This window comes from Lissotriton helveticus, chromosome 9 (genome assembly GCF_964261635.1).
Source record: "Lissotriton helveticus chromosome 9, aLisHel1.1, whole genome shotgun sequence".
In the NCBI taxonomy this organism is placed as follows: Eukaryota; Metazoa; Chordata; class Amphibia; order Caudata; family Salamandridae; genus Lissotriton; species Lissotriton helveticus.
The window spans coordinates 819823910-819843392 of record NC_136070.1 but is presented as its reverse complement, the minus strand read 5'-3'; the positions used below and the strand labels follow the sequence as shown (position 1 = coordinate 819843392).

General features: G+C 47.2%; 1 protein-coding gene across 2 annotated transcripts in view; it reads right to left on the bottom strand.

The window, feature by feature from the left end:
* The window catches only part of PPP5C (protein phosphatase 5 catalytic subunit), a 253241-nt gene that overhangs the window by 9036 nt on the left and 224722 nt on the right, over positions 1-19483 (bottom strand). For both annotated transcript variants that reach the window (XM_078660986.1, XM_078660987.1), the window contains exon 12: positions 46-127. In XM_078660986.1, the coding sequence (XP_078517112.1) occupies positions 46-127 (82 nt within the window). The remainder of the gene's footprint in view (positions 1-45; positions 128-19483) is intronic.

The following is a 19483-nucleotide window of genomic DNA, read 5'->3' as shown; positions in this document are numbered from 1 at the left end:
GGGTATTAGGAACTAGTGATCTCCCAAGGGTGCTACGTTACTTACCACTGCTGGAAACTGGTGGAACTGGGGTTTCAGGTCAGAGCCACAGAGGTGGATATAAGCTCCTTTATTGCCCATTTGATCACTACAGAGAGAGAAGGAACAATTATTTATTTATGTAATTAAGATGTTGCTTAAATCAGGAAATGGATGCTAGGAGAGCATGAAAATCAATTAAGGTGAAAGTATGGGAGTAACTGCGCTACAAATATCTGATGGGAAGAGAGACGTGACTACGGGATTGTCAAACTAAAGTATTTTGCAAAACTGGGTTCCATCTTGAACCCACAAACAAGCAACTTTTGTTCAGTGATTACACAACAGGGGGACTCTTTGAGTAGACTGTCCAAGATTGGGAGCCTCAGCTCAAAGGGCCATGAAGTGATGCTACAGAATTATCCTCAGTGATGCATTAATCCCTTTGCCACGCCTACTAAATACCAGGAAGGTGTTCTTTAACCTGTTCTTGGGGAAAATTAAGGCCTTACCCTACGGCTTGCATAAGTGGCGTGAAGAGTATGTAACACAGTGACTTTGGCACTGACTTGATCCTCCAATTCAAGTCACCAGGAATCTGAGTGAACTGTCTGTTGTACATATTTCTCATGCTCTTGTTCCAGGATTCGGTCTCTTAACCTGTACTTAGGAACAATTAATCTCCATGCATCAACATACACAGTTTTAAAAGGAAGATTATCAACAACTTTAGCATAGGGTTGAACCTCCTTAAGCACCATTCTTTCATCCAGCCATCCTTGTACCGCACACTTCTTAAGTTTCCAGAGGTTGTCTAACTCTGTCGCACTCAGTTAATTCTCCTACCATGACCCTCATCATCTACTCTTGAATCAAGCACTTTTCATCTTCCCATACTCTTAAAGTGTCATCCTCTGACCAAAGAGATGATGGAAGTAAGATAACTCATATATTTACTTTCAAGGATGTGAATTATTGTAAATTGTGATCAGTAAAATAACTATTTCCCTATGTATAACATACGTTTTTTCTGGAGCTCAGTAGCATGACAATTTCTCCTTATATGCAAAATATGGTCTTTCTGCCCGACACACAGTTCTCAATGCAAAATCTATGGTCTTATCTTAATCACCCTTTTTCTGACATCACAGAATCCGTAATTACTTACCCAGTTGTTACAGAACATACATAATTGGGGGTCAAATGCTTACAACGCTCTAATTGTTTGAATTCTTTGTCACCTTTTTATTCACCATCAAATATCTTTTTTCCTTAATACTTTTTTTTGTTTGCATTCTCTGTGGCAAAGTTTTGTATGAAGTTAAATAGTAGAACTCACAAAAACCATAAAAAAGGAATCACATGTGCTTTGTTTTTAAGGCTCAACACATTAACAACATTGTTTATCACTCCAGGGTGAGTTTCTACTAACTAATCCAACAACACATGTCCAGGATATTCAATGTTCTTTATAAATTGAAATTTGTCCTTGCTTACTGTAATATTTGATTTCTGCCTCTCATCAATTTTTCTAAACCTTGGTCATGTTCATCGTTCTTTTTCGCTGCCACCAACACATCATCCTAGAAGGCAACGCCCTTTTACTACCCTCCAATATCTTGAATATTGTTACTTGAGATACAGAGCCAGCAAACACCAACCCGAATGGCATTCTGTAAAATTAGAATATTACAAAGGGTAAAATGAAAGCAGTGTGATGTTTTGATTCAGGAACTAGATTCACCTGATGATGTGCTGATAGATTTAACTTAAATTTTGCTCCAACGCCTTGTTCCACCAAATGTCATTATACGTGGCAAGGGACTGTAACCAACCTGAATCAATTCAAAATCCTGAGATATATGCATAACATCAATTTACCATTGTTTGTACGTGTTATCACCAAGTGCGACAGCATGAGTGATGATTCTATATATAGGTTTGATTATTTTGCTTTCATACGCGGTTTTAAATTCAGCTGCTAATTCATCCCTTATGCAAAAAGGCATATTTAGCATTTTATGCTTTACTAGTTTTGCCCCATCCCAAATGCAAACTTTATGCCTGAGCCTATGTATTCTCCCGAAATTAGAAATAAATACCACACCAAAATTGTTCAGAAATAAGCATAAATGATTTACCTTCGGGTCTACCACCAACCCAGTTTATTCCAACCTTTTCTTTTGTCATACATACTTTTCCTAGAATAACTACATTTGAATTTCAATTTAAATTCAAAGTAATCTACTAAATCAATTCCTAGAAACCTCATATGATACTGTCTCCAGCAAGAGCTTCTGAAACTATGCTGTGCCAATTCACTTCAAACAATTCTTCTGTGATCATTGTTACCCGAGCACCAAAATCCAATAGTTAGTTCTGTGTCTGAGCCTGCAAGTTTTCATGGCATTACCGACAACTAATATCAATTCCTTTTTAATACACCTTGAATGTTCATCAATATTTTCTACCATACCACTGATTTTTCTATTTTGATTTTCTGTTTTTTACTTTGACGGCCAAGTTACTTAACTTCGGTAACACCTTATCTGGTTGAGACTATCTAGCAGCAGATTTCTCAACTTGGAATTATCCCCGGTATCAGACTGTATATGGAAATTGTGCAATGGTAGGTGGCGTTGATCGGCTCCGTGTGGCGTCGTCTGCAACTCAACCAACAAATCGATGTATACTTTATAAAATTAAGGCCGGAAGCCATCTGGTTTTGGGGCTTTGTGACCCGGCAGGCCCTTTACAGACCATCTGGCTTCCTCTATTGTAATTTGTGTCCCTAGTAATGCAACATCAACTTGGGCTCTCCATGCGATAGAAAATCTATTTAAACAGGCGTCCTGCTTGTTTTAATGTATGCTTGGGAGCTATATACACGCCATCGAACTCTGGAACCTTCTAGACGCCACAACCCCTGACGTTGCCTTCCTCACGGAGACCTGGATGAACGCCTCCTCAGCTCCCGACATCGCCATCGCTATCCCAGAGGGCTACAAGATCGTCCGGAGGGACCGAAACGCCAACCAGATGGGAGGAGGCATCGCCATCATCCACAGGAACACCATCCGTCTCACGACCAGCACCGACAACTCCCTGACCAGCGCCGAACACCTGCATTTCCAGATCCACACCAACCCGAACACCACCCTCAGAGGCACCCTGATCTACCGACCCCCTGGACCACGCACACAATTCAGCGAGGACATCGCCGACTTCGTCAGCCCGCACGCCCTCCCCTCCGCTGACTACATCCTCCTGGGAGACCTCAACTTCCATCTGGAGAACAACAACGACCGCAACACCAGCACCCTGCTCGACAACCTCGCCAACCTTGGACTCAAGCAACTGGTGTCCACCCCCACCCACCTCGCCGGACACACACTCGACGCAGTCTTCTCTTCCAGCACAGACATCGACTTCAGCCACGCCACAGAGCTTCAATGGACGGACCACAGCTGCGTCCACTTCACCTTCAAGAGAACGACGACCCACCAACACCAGCAACAGGCCGCCCGCAGAAGCTGGAACAAGATCACAGCAGACCAGCTCGCCACCTCCTTGAGCCAGCACCCTCCTGCCAGCTCAGCGAACCCCAGCCAGGCCGCCGACAACCTCACAAAGTGGATCAGCAACTGCGCGGACGTACTCGCCCCACTGAAGACCCCGCCCAGCAGACCCGGCAGCAAGAAGGCCCCATGGTTCACCGACGAACTCAAGAGCTCCAAGAAGAACTGCCGAGCCCTCGAGAAAGTCTGGAGAAGGGAACCGACACCGGACAACAGGACCTCCTGTAAAAACCTCAGGCGGGTCGGGGACAATCGATATTTGCCCGGCGGTATTGCCTCTGTGACCCTCTAGTTATTTAATCAATGAAGAGGCAGGCGCTGGAGACTGGAAAGCAGGAAACAAGGTTTTTTTATTCTCTCCGGAGGAGAACACAACGAAACGGACAGAAGGTATCGTTCTGAGGTGTTCTAACTGCATCCCTGAGGCCTGGCCTCTTATACACAAGTTTATGACTTTATTGTACATTACACATTCATGTTAAAGCTTTGATGTATGAAAAAGACATTCCCGGAAATCCCCTTTTGGGCCCGTTCCCACACACATTTACAGTTGAAGTCCCCACCCTAGTCACAACAGGTGATGAGTATCACGCAGCTGGATATTCCGCCGATTCACGGAATGTGGGGGGTTCGGTCGGATCTCATGGAGTGGGGGCTTTGATCAACCCGGGGATCCTTTGATGGGGGAAGCTTTCTATTGTACGGGGAGGGGCAAGGGATGGTATCGGCAGAGCTGGGTGTCGGCCTGGGAACGGGGAAGACAAAACGGGCACACGGGGAAAAAGGGGGTTTGCATCTAAGGGCCGGAGATCATGAAAGGGAAGCAGGGAGGTGTCGCGCTGGGAACAGGATGAGGGCCTGGGGCAGAGCAGCGCCGAAGAGGGGTTTATGACTCAAGGCAGGTGCAAGCAGGGGGCGGTCAGCGTGCAGGCTTAGTGAAGGCGAAAGGCTATGTCAGGGGCCAGCGGCATGCAAAAGGGTTCGTTCTGATCGGGGCATCTAACAAAATGGCGGGCGCGCACGACAAAAGTGTGGCATCAGGGGGAGAGGCAAGATGGCGCAGATAATGTTCACCAAAACGTACTAATTTTCAACAGTCCTCCCTTTAACATATTCAAGACATCTTGCTGGTTCATTTTCTACTCGGTTCTATTGTGGTGGGCATGAGAAAGGAAACGGTAGGAACCCTAGAGGGAAAAGAGTTGTAAACAATATATTTTAACATTTCTAGTTTTTAGGAGGTGGGCCTATTTGATAAACTTTGATCAATTTGTTTAGCAGGAAAGTCATAGGAATGCAATACAAAAACGATTCTGTAGCGAGAGCAGCAAGCATATTTCATACTGGCAGGTTATTACATATATATCAGGTTCGGATTGGAGCATGATCAATACAATGGCGGCTGGGAGAGAAATGAGGTCTAGCAGAAACGGCGATTGAGGATGTCAAATGTTCGAGTTCTCATTGTTCTTTGTTGCCTTTCGTTGGCGCTGTTGAGCACCGGCGGTGGAGCTACAAGTCCAGCTCTGTTCCAAGTTCTGCGTTGCAGGGCACGACCCTTTCCTCGCGTTTCTGGTCGGAAAGGTCCTTTCCGCCCTGTGTCCTTTGAGGTGGTTGTCAGAAAGTTCAGGTGGAAGAAGAGCGTTCAAAACAGTCCATAGGGTAGGTCAGAGGAAAAGGGGGATGGAGCAAGGCCAAATTAGGAACAAACTAGGGGAACGAGAGACTTCCAATAGGCGAGCGTGTGACCGAATTCAGAGAGCGGGGACTTGTCGACAGATACTGGACATCGAGCAGGGGCATCAGGTCGACCCTTTCTTCTCATGTTGTCGAAAACAGTGCCTCGTCCTGCAGCTCTTTTCTGTCGTGGTCTCGCCTTGGCTAATGTCGCAGGTGTTCCTTAGTCTGCAGTCAGGCCTCGTGCTCCCACATCCGGTCCTTCTCTCCTCCAACAGCAGTACCCTTAAACAAGTTTGAAAAGACAGTCTTTAGAGAATTTGCAGATGAAGATAATCAAAAAAAGTCTATTTCTCTCCCAGCTCCAGGCAAAGAATGAAAAATGCCCGTTATTTAGTGTTCACAACTGGCATATGAATGACCGGTGACGGGCCTGTTGGATTTACTATGACTTTCCTTTACAATTATTTATTACAGTCACGACAGTTCATCTGATGGTGACCCACCTTCGTGAGACGTTAACATGGTACTACACAGGTATTTTGCTGAGAGGCGAACATGGCTAAACATTTCCTTTCTATCGATGCATCCTGCCTTTTAACTACTACGGGGTTCATTTCGATGATTTCTTTACCTTGGACTAGTCTGTTAACCTTGTAAAACATCACTCTGGATCCTACGTAACCTTTTACAGCCCGATTACTTAATTAGGAAGGACAGGGGTTTTATGGGGAACAACCAGGGACATAGGAAACTTGTGGTAAGGGCATAAATCGACCCATCTCTCACAACCGGAAATGAGGGGTAGTTTCATAATTCCAGTTTTTTGGGCGTCTGATACAGGGGGGTAACAGGGGTGGTCATTTTTCTGGTTTGGGTATTGCGACAATTCGGGGAGGGGAGGGTCGCGTATTCTGAGGTCCTTGTTTTATACCATAGGAGCCGTCGACATGTAGTTCCCTTATTTCGGGCCAGATTAGGGAACCTCTGTCGTCTTACCTGTCCTTTCCCTTACGGCCCAACCTCAGTTTATTGACTTCTAGCGGAAAAGGAGAGGTAATGACGCGGCCTCAGGGTGATTGTATTAAAGACACGTTTTTGTGCAAATACTGACGGTATTTGAAGCCAATTAGGTGGTGTGCTAGGGGTGGCATTTTGCCAATTTCGGGGCTAATCACTCGGAAGAGCGGGAGTGCAAAAATAGAGGGAGAGAGAGAGAGAGAGAGAGAGAGAGAGAGAGAGAGAGAGAGTGCAACGGCAGGCTAAATAGTACACGTGCAACAGAGAGGGTGGCAGTGTATTCGAGAAAGGCTATTTAGTGCATTACACAGTAAAGGGCATTCACGGGTCTGCGTTAGAATCTTGTAATCATGCAGTTTGAGCATTAGACAGGGTAGAGGGGACGTGCTTTGAGAAAAAGGAAAGAAGAAAGGAGGTACCATTTTGTCGCACTTTCTCGCATTCTCGGTCCTTCGACCAGTTAGGCCGACGCCTCAGTCACACACACACGCATTCCCTCATAGTTTCGCATCATACGTGACATGGGTTCATTCGTCCGGTCTGGTTTAAGGGTGATCACTTTTTATCAGGTTGTGCTAATTTTTCGGATTTGTTCAATACGTGAGTAGTTTGCAGGCGTGCTTAGACACCACCTTGCGGCGCTAGTCCGCTTCGTGTATTAGACATGGCAAGGCTTCAGATCTTCGCCACACCTTGGCTGTAATCTCTGATGTAACCTGCAGAGGGAGGAAAAAAGGGGGTGGGGGAGACAGCATTCGCGCATATTCAAACACATGGATTCATAAGACCTTTACTTACCTCTTACTCGTCTTTCCTCCTCGGGGCAGGGTCCCCGGGGATATGGTTTCTGGAGTCGAGGGGGGGGGGGGGGGGGGGTAGTGTGTCCATATAGGTCGTGTGCGGGGAAACGTAAAAAGGAAACCAGAGGTGCTTAGTGCGAGGTATCTAGTCAAAGGATGTATCTCACTATCGGGATCCTTAAACCTCTTTCAACGCTGTGGCGTTCTAAGGTTCTTTGGTTCTTGGGTCAGCTCCGTTCCCTGATACTTTGGAACGTTGTACTTTATCACATTTACATTATTTCATTTCACCCTCCTTGTACATTCCCTCATTTACACCGTTCGTTTTACCCATCCTTGGAAGTCGAAGTCTTCCCCTACGCGAGAGTTCAAGGGTCAGTCGCGTACTTTGAAGGCGGAGTGTCGTGTTGTCGATCCGATCCGTCCTCCAGGGCTGGGCAACCATCTTCTTTTAACCTTAAAGAGAGAGCAGAGTAGGGTGCACAGAAAAGAACTTTCCCACCGATCCCACATTTTTAAAATAAAGCATGCAATACCCGTCCATAGTTTCAAAAACTTTATTTTGCAAAATCATTTCAGCATGTGTATTATGAGGGTGCGGTCGTATTTGGCCGGTCGTGGCAATGGCTAAAGTGCGTACAGTGGGGGGTGTCGTTTGCTGCAATAAAAACATCGGAAAGTTTGACTCATTCATTTGTAAGAAACTAAAACGTCTATTAATTGGCTGGGGGTTCGGGGGCGTTTATTTTCATAATTCAGAAGCATAATCATAATGGTTGTAATCAGATTTCCTATATGCATACCGTACGTGTACGTCGTAAATGAGGTTTACATCAGTTAAAAAAAATATAATACATTTGTACATTTGTAATCAACATTTGTAACGGGGATCCTTTCATACTGTTCGTCGAGTGAGTTCTCCTTGTCTTTTCTAGCCAAGTGTACAAAGGATCATATAAAATCTCAGAACATTAAGTTTATATTAGTGCGAAGGAACACCACGAGGTGTTCGTAAGTTCCGATTGATACCAGCGCCATTTTGGGCGGGGCCGGCTCAGTCCGGAAGCAGCATCAGGGGGAAATGTTTCCCATTACTGGCAGTTTGGACCAGAGTCCTTTTCGGCAGTTCTAGAATTCATGCTAACAGAAGGAGTGGCAATGTCATGTTTGTTTCGTTGGCGGTCAAGGCAGCCGTCCCTTACCGGAAACCTGCAAAGGCCGAAGGTTCCGCCGGGGACCTTTGTAGGATCTTCAAGGCTGCGGAGACGCTGTCGGAGATGGGGGCTCGTGCTCCAGGGGGCAAATGTTCGAGTTATGTTGCTGGTCAAAGTTACTCTAGTGGCCGGGGCCCGCCTTCCAGCGGACCCAGACGCCATTTTGAGGCCCTGCAGGGGCCACTCTCGTCGAGTTTGCAAGAGTGGGAGAGATCCTTCGGAGTGAAAGGAAGAGGTCTCTGTTTTGTGAAAGCGGGACGTTCGGCTGGGGTGCAGCTGTGATGCCCCCACCTGGGGGGGCGAGGGAGACTGGTTCGCATCGTCTCCTTCTCCCGGTGCACTCCAGGCCGCTCCTTTTCATCGCCCCGCATGAAGGTTTCTCCACATCCGGTGTTCCCCAAGACCTGTGCTCGGTGCTGTGGGAGTATGGCCACCATTGCACGTTCGGTGCTGCGCAAGTACTGGGGTGCCACCATGGGGTGTTCGGTGCTGTGGAAGTTTTGGCACCATCGCCTGACTGGGGGTGTTCGGCGTCGGGCCGGGGCCTGGGAAAGCTCCTATCGGTGGAGGTGGGAGAGGCTCGTCCGCGTCGCCTCTCCCTCCCAGCCCAACTTGGACAAATTGTTGTGGAGGTACGTGCAGGACATCCCGCCGTCCAGAGCTGCTGCGGCTGTTACGGAAGAGAAAAGGAAAAAAAAGGTGCCTCGTTCTCCTCTGGACATGTGGCGGGACTACTTAAGTCTATCCAGGCCCGTTGCGGCTGGCTGAAGAGACATGTGGCGGGACTACCTACAACTGCCCCGGCTGCTGGCTCCTGCCTCTCCTCCGGCTCCCCCATACGTTAAGATTTCCTGACCAAGAGTTGGCGGCCGGGCCCGCCTTATATGGGTTGCCGTTGGTTGGGCGTAGCCGTAACCCTGCCCTACTTTGGAAGGTTCCAGAATGGGGGGGGGGGCGAATGTTCTGTTTGACTTTCGTTTTCTACAGTTTACCGTTATTATTCCTTGTTTGTTGTGTTAAATTAAAAGTTCAAGTTCATTAATGGTCTACGGATTTTGTTTTTCCATTTCTTTCTTTTCAGGTTGTTTTTATGCTAAGTTTCTGCTAACAGGGGTTGAGTAACACGGAAACACGTGTAGAGGGATGACGCAGATTTGTACATTACATACACACAAACTCAGACGGGGGACAGTACAAGTACGACATACAAAGACCCAAGACGAATATAAAACAGTTATCGGTCATAATTATCTCTTTCCGTCAGTGAATTTGAAACGAGGCTGGGTTCCCGTCTTGACGTTGCCCGACCTAGGAAAACTTGAGCATGCCGCTGAAATTGTCCTGGCGAAATCTGTGCCATCGGGCATAATCAAACGTGGTGGTTCTGTCTGGTCTGTCTATGTAAGTCGGGTTCTTCTTTGTCTCGCGCTTTTTCTTGTACTGCCGGTCTGTCGTTCCTGTCGGCCCTTTGCCTTTACTCACGCTCAGTAGAGTCGGGCATTGGGCTTTCCAGTGTCCGACATACCTACAAAAAGCGCATTGGGCTGGCCCTAAGTCTGGTCGTCTTTTGCATAGTGTCGGGGGATAAGTTGTGGGTAGCGATGTCCTGGGGTTGTCCTGTCGGTATATTTCTCTACTTGGTTTGTCCTCGTCTTTTCTCTGTCGTTGCATAGCCTCTCTGCGCCACATACCCAGACTGTCGAGCATAATTGGCGTTGTCTTATTATTTCGAAGGGCTATTTCTAACGTTTCTATTTTATCAAGGTCAAAGGATCCTGCCAGCGGCCACTGTTTGTCTTGACTATCTTCGGTATACCTGTGCCACAATTTATTATAGGCTATGGTGACTAATCCATAGTTTATGAACATGTCCTTATTAGGGGTGCCTTCTAGTGGAGCTATATGGTCCACCTCTAATACACGGTCCGGGCTAAACAGGCTATTTATCAGTGGGGAGAAGACAGACATGACGGCTCGTAACGAGGGACTAAAAAGTCAGCACTGCCTATCTTATCACTAGGTGCAAAGACCGGACAGAATATTTCTATTCTACGTTGTTTGCAGGCAGTGAATACCTCATGGATCAAAATAACAAAAGACCAATAAATAACAATGGGGAGAATGAGTAGGTCCGCAAAGATCTGCGTTACCTACCCTTTTCACTATCTGCAAAAAGGGTGGTCTCTTCCCTGTTTGCAGACAGGGAATCTCCAGGAAACAATAGTTTGCGAACAACAGTTCAGTTTCAAGTGATTATTGAGTGGGGGAGAAAAAATAAGCACGGCTGTTGCCCTACCTATCCTCCACTGCTTGCAAAGAGAGAGCCCGTTGTTTCTCCGTTTGTAGACAGTGAATCTCCAAATAAATAAAAAGAGCAATACTAGTATTTTTGAACAATCAAACAAACAAGCAATTATTTCGCAACTTGTCGTGATTACACGACCTTACCCGGACCATATGGACAGTTTCTTGTCTTCCGAATCCAGCGCCCGATCGTCCTCTTTTTCTCGTATTTCTCACGGCACTCCTGATGGTCCCCAGTCAGGACCGTAGATCACTCGAGAGAGGTCTGTTCGGAACTAGTGAAGTTCGGATGATCGGCTGCCAGACGAGGGTCTATTGGGCAAGAGCTCTCCCGATCGTTGCAGTCGTTCACTCTGTCGTCGGGACCTCTCCCACTGGATCCACGAGTCGCTGATGGGCCCCACGCTTGGGACGCCAATTGTAAAAACCTCAGGCGGGTCGGGGACAATCGATATTTGCCCGGCGGTATTGCCTCTGTGACCCTCTAGTTATTTAATCAATGAAGAGGCAGGCGCTGGAGACTGGAAAGCAGGAAACAAGGTTTTTTTATTCTCTCCGGAGGAGAACACAACGAAACGGACAGAAGGTATCGTTCTGAGGTGTTCTAACTGCATCCCTGAGGCCTGGCCTCTTATACACAAGTTTATGACTTTATTGTACATTACACATTCATGTTAAAGCTTTGATGTATGAAAAAGACATTCCCGGAAATCCCCTTTTGGGCCCGTTCCCACACACATTTACAGTTGAAGTCCCCACCCTAGTCACAACAGGTGATGAGTATCACGCAGCTGGATATTCCGCCGATTCACGGAATGTGGGGGGTTCGGTCGGATCTCATGGAGTGGGGGCTTTGATCAACCCGGGGATCCTTTGATGGGGGAAGCTTTCTATTGTACGGGGAGGGGCAAGGGATGGTATCGGCAGAGCTGGGTGTCGGCCTGGGAACGGGGAAGACAAAACGGGCACACAGGGAAAAAGGGGGTTTGCATCTAAGGGCCGGAGATCATGAAAGGGAAGCAGGGAGGTGTCGCGCTGGGAACAGGATGAGGGCCTGGGGCAGAGCAGCGCCGAAGAGGGGTTTATGACTCAAGGCAGGTGCAAGCAGGGGGCGGTCAGCGTGCAGGCTTAGTGAAGGCGAAAGGCTATGTCAGGGGCCAGCGGCATGCAAAAGGGTTCGTTCTGATCGGGGCATCTAACAAAATGGCGGGCGCGCACGACAAAAGTGTGGCATCAGGGGGAGAGGCAAGATGGCGCAGATAATGTTCACCAAAACGTACTAATTTTCAACACTCCTTCAAACTTGCCACCCGGAAACACCACCAGCTGATCCGCGCCGCCAAGAAAACAGCATTCAAGGACCGGTTGGACAACAACGCACACAACTGCAAGGAACTCTTCAACATCGTGAAAGAGCTTTCCAACCCCAGCGCAGGAAACAACGACATCACCCCATCACAAGACCTCTGCAACTCCCTCGCCTCATACTTCCACAACAAGATCGCGGACATACACAACAGCTTCAACAACCAACCAACGCTCACCATGACCGAACAACCACCCCCCACCACCACCCTCCACGCCTGGACCCCGATCAGCACCGAAGACACCATCTGCACGATGAACTCCATCCACTCCGGATCACCGACCGACCCCTGCCCTCACCACGTCTTCAACAAGGCCGACGCTGTCATCGCACCCCACTTGCGAGACATCATCAACACATCCTTCGACACCACCATCTTCCCTGAGAGCTGGAAACACGCCGAACTCAGCGCTCTACTCAAGAAACCAACAGCGGACCCCACCGACCTCAAGAACTACCGCCCCATCTCGCTCCTCCCGTTTCCAGCCAAAGTCATCGAGAAGACCGTCAACAAGCAGATGGCCGCCTTCCTCGAGACGAATGGTTCCCTCGACCCCTCACAGTCCGGCTTCCGAGCCAATCACAGCACCGAGACCGCCCTCATCGCCGCCACCGATGACATCCGAGCCCTGATGGACAACGGAGAAACAGCGGCCCTCATCCTCCTAGACCTCTCCGCGGCATTCGACACTGTCTGCCACCGCACCCTAGTACAGCGCCTCAGCAACGTCGGAATCCAGGACAAGGCGCTGGAATGGATCATCTCCTTCCTCGACGGAAGAACACAGAGAGTCCGCCTACCACCGTACAAGTCAGAGGCCTCCGAAGTCATCTGCGGCGTCCCTCAAGGATCCTCTCTGAGCCCCACCCTCTTCAACGTCTACATGAGCCCCCTCGCGGCCATCGCACGCCAACACAACCTCAGCATAATCTCCTACGCCGACGACACCCAGCTGATCCTCTCCCTGACCAACGACCCCGCCACCGCCAGAGCCAGCCTACACGAAGGGATGAAAGAGGTAGCCGAGTGGATGACGACCAGCCGCCTGAAACTGAACTCGGACAAGACGGAGGTCCTCATCCTGGGCTCCTCACCCTCCGCCTGGGACGACTCCTGGTGGCCTCCCGCCCTGGGCACCGCACCCAAACCGACAGACCATGCACGCAACCTGGGCTTCATCCTGGACTCCTCCCTCTCCATGACCAGGCAAGTCAAGTCAACAACGTCTCCTCGGCGTGCTTCAACATCCCACGCATGCTACGAAAGATCTTCTGGTGGATCCCCACCGAGACCAGGAAGACCGTCACCCAGGCCCTCGTCACGAGCCGACTGGACTACGGCAACGCCCTCTACGCCGGTACCACCGCCAAGCTCCAGAAGAGACTCCAGCGGATCCAGAACGCCTCAGCGAGACTCATCCTCGACATCCCCAGACACAGCCACATCTCCAGACACCTGAAAGACCTGCACTGGCTCCCGGTCAACAAGAGAATTACCTTCCGGCTCCTCACCCACGCACACAAAGCCCTACACAACCAAGGCCCGAGTTACCTCAACAGCCGCCTCAACTTCTACGTTCCCAAACGCCATCTCCGATCGACCAGTCACGCCCTCGCCGCCGTCCCCCGCATCCGAAGAGCGACAACAGGAGGAAGGTCCTTCTCCTACCTGGCCGCCAAGACCTGGAACTCCCTCCCGACCGACCTGCGCCAGACCCAAGACCACCTCTCCTTCAGGAAGAAGCTGAAGACCTGGCTGTTCGAGCAGTAGCGGCATCCCCCCCTCCCCCAAGCGCCTTGAGACCCTACGGGTAGGTAGCGCGCTATATAAGTGTCATTGATTGATATAGCAATGAATAAAAGGAGTGATATCAGTGTTATCCATATTTAGGGAACCTTTGTTGCCTTAACTGTCTTAATAGAACTGTCTTTAGGTAGTTTGTCAGTACTTGTTTAAGCTTATAAGCTAAGACTGTATGGTATTGACTAGCCTTTATTGTATGGTCTTCTTCCACCCTGTTTTCTAATGTATAGTAGGGCCCAACATGTTGTCCATTTTGACCTGCACTCGATGATTGACACGGCAAGGTAGGAATGCTTTTAGAGATAAGTGCATCACCCTAAATGTCATTATATTGATGTGAAACTGTGCTTCGAGGATCAAAGTCCACTGGTGGACAGGGCTTGAAGATGAGCCACAGTCTTGGGGTACATAGATAGGGGTCCCAGACTATGTAGAATTTACGTGCACAAAAACTTTTTCTTTAACTTTTGATACATATCACTCGTACCATAGTTTAAAGAAGGATGTTGTTTATTCACATCCTCTTACTCATACATCTTATGTACAAAACATAGTCAATATTCACATATGTGCCCATAGAATAGAAGAATGGGGAAAAAAGGGGGGTTTGTGTTGTGAAGGGAGGTTTTGTGCAGATAAGGGTAGTGGACAGACCATTTAGTTATATAACATGTGATATAACAGTATTCAATATGTTTAAATCACAAGGGTGCTAAAGTCAGTCACCCCATACATTGATTAACATCAGTTCGTTCCTATCCCATACAAAATGTTACACAATAATTAATCCATTGTTGTAAAATTGGGTAGGTCACATGTAAAAAGTCGACGTTTCGACCCCTGTTGTGTGTAGGTTAATTGCACCTTACAATGGGGTCTTTATCAGGACGTGATGTGACAGGGGGCACCGATAATTTAGTAAAGTGAATATGTTAAAGGGCCGGCAGGCTCCTCCGGAGAGTGAGCGTGGGGTAGTATCTAATCACAGTCTGTCAGTGGCAATGTCGACAACACGATTTCAAAACGAACCCAGGGTGCGGTTTTCCGTGCATTAATCGCGAAAAGGATCGGTTGAGCCCAGCAACTCGATCAAGGGGACAGCCGCTCCCTGACGTGGTTGAGTGTGTGTCAGTCTTGGGGTAAGCATTTGTGGCGAGACGAATGTGTGATTTCAACCAATACATGATTTCATCTGCAATGAGGTTGCATGGTCTCATCCACCATATTAGAGCGTGTCTGGCTTTGGTGATTACAAAAACCATGTTGTCCCAATGCCCTCAAGTTTGTTTCAACTGTATTCAGGTTGCTCCAGAGGGGGAAGCATTTGTAGGCAGTACTGCAAAAGTAGAGGAATGCAGGATGATGACATACAAAGCACTGCCCTGTTCCTGTGCACTAACGTTCATGTTCAAATGCTGATTGTCAGTACTAGCGTTAACTTGTTGCCTCTTTCTCTAGTTGGATGGACTAGAGGGTTGGTGTGCAGCTGCAATAACACCAGAATAGTGTCTTGAGATTTGAGATGAGTACCGACTTTGCCTTGTTTAGGGAGAGCCAAACAGTCTGGAATAAATGTATGGAAGTTTGTATCCCTTTACGCATGCATTTGCAAGAAGACCCTATAATGAACTAGTCAGCCAAGAGAACACCTGTACACGTTTGTTCCTACAGATGCGCTGTCAGTGGAGCTAGGCATTTTGTGAAGACTGTGGGTGCCCAATGAAGACTAAACAGTAGAGTCATAAAGTAAAAGAATTGTCCATAGACCTTGCAAAGAAGAAATGTCCTGTGTTCAGGGTGCACTGCTACATGAGTATAAGCATCCTCCAGATCTAGAGATGCTAGAAAATCGTTGGACTGCAGGACATTGAGAAGAGAAAACATCCTCAAAGACTGAGCCATTCTGACTTTTTTTGTAGATTTCCCGATAGCGTTGGAACTTGGGCCCGGTCTCAATAGCCTTGAAGGTCTCGGACTCAAAGACTTTCCCTTTCTTGGGGGTGTTAACAGTGATATGGGCACTAATGCTGCTGTCTGACCATGCTGGATAATATCCAAAATCCAGTAGTCTCTTGTAATTTGGAGCCAAATTGGATAAAATGACTAACTTAACCCCTACCAGCAAAGATGGAGAGGGGGCCAAGTAGCCAAAGAAGTTCAGCACATCAGTCATGGACTTGCTTAAGAAAGGGAGGGCCCCTTCATCTTTGCTGAGAACGTTTTCCTGACTGCTCGGGTGTCGCACTGGAAGGACCTGGATGAGGGCTGGTTGCAGAATGCAGGCTAAAAAATTACCAGATTAGAAATACTCGCACTGCCCATTTAATGGACACCTGTTGGGCTTGAAACATTATCTTCAAAAATTCAAGTGACACAGTTTTGGCAGCTAGCAGGGCTTTGTCAACATATTTGCCAACGAGCTGTTGGCCATCAAAAGTCACAGCAAGCAAATTAGATTGGACCTATTATGTACTTTTTTGTTATGTGCTAAGGTGTAAAACCACTACCAATGCAGTCTGCTTGAAACTGATGTAAGCAGCATTAAAGCCAACCAATACAAGCAATTGGATGGCTGCAAGTCCCTCTACGTTTTTGGTAAGACTCCAGAATCTTAGGGGCTTATTTGAACCCAGCTAAAGCTTGTCTGCTGGCGGGCCAATACCAAGCCTGTCTGCACCTGTCCACTCTAGGACCGCACTCAGCGCCAGCCCCCTGTATCTTCAACCCTCGAGGCAATGCACATTAGAAGGTATACCGGGGCAGAACTTCATGCCTTAAACACCAGAGATAAGAGCTCAGTTTGCATATGTTTAATCTTCTATACATCACTGAACCAGTCACAAAAAATCTGCCACATCTGTCCAACCTACCCAAGATAATGTTCATAGTATTTAACATAAATATGATTGCTTACCCTGATAATAGCCCCAAGCAAAGCAACAAACCATTGTGCTGCACTTTTTTTATATGCCAGATCGCTAGTGAAATATAGTACAGAGTGTGCCGAACTAATAGAAAGTCACAATATAAAGATTGCTTTTGTTACGGAATTTTGGACGCATGCGTCCTCGGGCCAGGATATGGTCAAGGCTACACCTAGAGGGTTTATCTGTCACACCCTGAATAGGGCTCTTAGGAGGGGTGGGGGGCCTGGCAGTTGTTCATCACAACTTGTCGGCTACTTTCGAAACGATTAACACTACTTGCGAAGCTCTGTCTTTTTTCCAATACTCTAATACTAATCTAATCACTACTCCTATAAGGGAATCTTACTTTATAGACCTCCGTGCTAAAAAGCACTTTTGTTGTCGAATCTAGCTACTCTATTAGAAGATGGTCTTTGCACAAATATTTTCACCATGCTTGGAGATTTTAACTTCCATCTAGATTCAACTTTGGATTCAGACTCTTGGCCTGTTGGACACTGAGCAGTACAGGGCTAATACAATTAGTGCAAGACCCTACCCACGAAGCAGGCCACACAGACAGCATTTATTCCAATAACCCGCACTTAGTATGTACAGGTCTATCACTACTCACTGGGTCAGATCACTCAGCGATCCTGTTTGAATCCGTTTCTGGATACGTACATCAATCCCACTCTACTCTCAACAGCCCACTTCTCACTAGTGCATGGAATAAAACCAAAGACCCATACTAGAGGAACAGCTCTCTATCTCCCTGTCACCATTACCTAACGATATAGATGCAGCCATGGCATGGTATACTGATTGGATCTACTTCGCACGCAGGACTTTGGCACCTGAAAAAAATCTCCAAACCCACACGCATCTACACTACTACACCTTGGTATTTGGAGGAACTTAGGGAGCAAAAACCCATCTGCAAGAAGCTGGAGAAAGAGCTATAATAGCTCAGAAAGACAGAAATATAAACAATGCCTCTCCTCATATAAGGCACTGTTAATAAAAACTAAAACAGATTTTTATGTCACTCAAATAACCGCTGCAAAACACTACCAAAGAACTCTTTAGGACCGTATCCAAATTAGCCTCTCCCTGCACTTCAAAGATTCAAAGCAGCCAAACTCTTTGTGATGAAATTGCATTGTTCTTTCTAAATAAAGTTGAACACATTTTTCACACTTTCAACTGTTCTACGGTGGTGACAAGAGAGGTTCCACCGATCTCCGATAACGAGAGCACAAATACTTTTTCCGGCCTACCGGCGTCCTTGACTCTTTTCAAAGAATTTGCCCTGCTTTCACTTAAACAAACACTTAGACTTAATCCAACTTGTTAAATTAGGATCCCCCCTGGAATCCACGCACCTTAGCAGTGATTAAAATGGCCCCTGAACCAATAGTTGAAATACTCACCTCACTATTCAACGCTATGTTCAAATCAGGGCTCTTTCCTAAAGCATGGAAGAAGGCATCCATTCTACCCTTTTGAAAAAACAGAATAAGCCCTTATCAAATCTGTTGAAGAAATCAGAAAGTTCAAGTTCAGGAATTTGTATAGCGCACTACTCACCCAGAGGGTCTCAAGGCGCTTGAGGGAGGGGGGTGCATTACTTATTGAATATCGAAGTTTTTAGTTGTTTTCTGAAGGAGAGGTGGTTCTGTGTAAGGCGGAGGTGGGTGGGGAGAGAATTCCAGGTTTTGGCCGCTAAGTAGGAGAAGGATCTTCCCCCCATGGTGGATCTGTGGATGCGCGGAATTGCGGCGAGGGCTTGATTGGATGTTGGTAGTTGGCGGGAGGGGGTGTAGAAGGACAGTCGCGTGTTTAGGCATTCGGGCCCTAGTTCGTAGAGGGCTTTGTGTGCGTGGGTGAGGAGACGGAACGTTATTCTTTTGTTGACCGGGAGCCAATGGAGGTCTGGAGAAAGGCTCCAGATGTCAGCGCAACCCAGCACTCAAAGCTAGATCTATAGGCGGCCTTCGCACAGTCCATCCCGAACTGCTGATGGATTTGCTTGTATGCAAGTGGTATTCTAGGCATGGCCTGGAAACTTCTGCACTCCTTCCTCATGGAAAGGAAGCAAACTGTGGCTCTAGACACCTTGTTTCAAAACTTTTCGCTCTCCATTGCTGGGTCTCTCAAGGGTCATTGCTTAGCCCTCGCTATATAATGTGTAGGTTTCATCTTTAGCACAATTAATCAGATAATTTGAATTTAATTTAACATCGTATGCAAATGACACACACTTAGTGGGGTCTCAGCTGCCAAACCAGGAAAGAGAAATAGGGGACAAATTCTATGAATGTATGCAGGCAGTAAAAATTTGTACAAGCAAAAACTGCTTAAAGTTGAAATCGGGTAAGAAAAAAGTGATCAATTTTGGAAACAAGGTTACATTTTGGTCCCCTAGATGGTGGCCAGATGAATTAAGGACTCTACCAACACCAGTTAGGAAAGCAAAAAAACCTAGGAGTACTAATAGATCGCAAACTCACCTTTGGGGGATCAGGTAAATGCTGCGACTTCTTTCACTCCCTGACTCTTAGGATTATTCAAAAGATATTACACCTTCTACCCCATTAATGTAAAAAAATTGTAATAACCTCCATCATCCTGTCAAAACCGGACTACTGCAATGGTCTATATGTAAACATGCAGCAGCAACATCTGAATAAGTTGCAATTACTTCAAAATGCGGCAGTTAGGCTGCTAACAGGCACACCTAAATTTAAATCTGTACAAAATAGAATCAGAAAGCCCAACTGGCAACCGATTAGG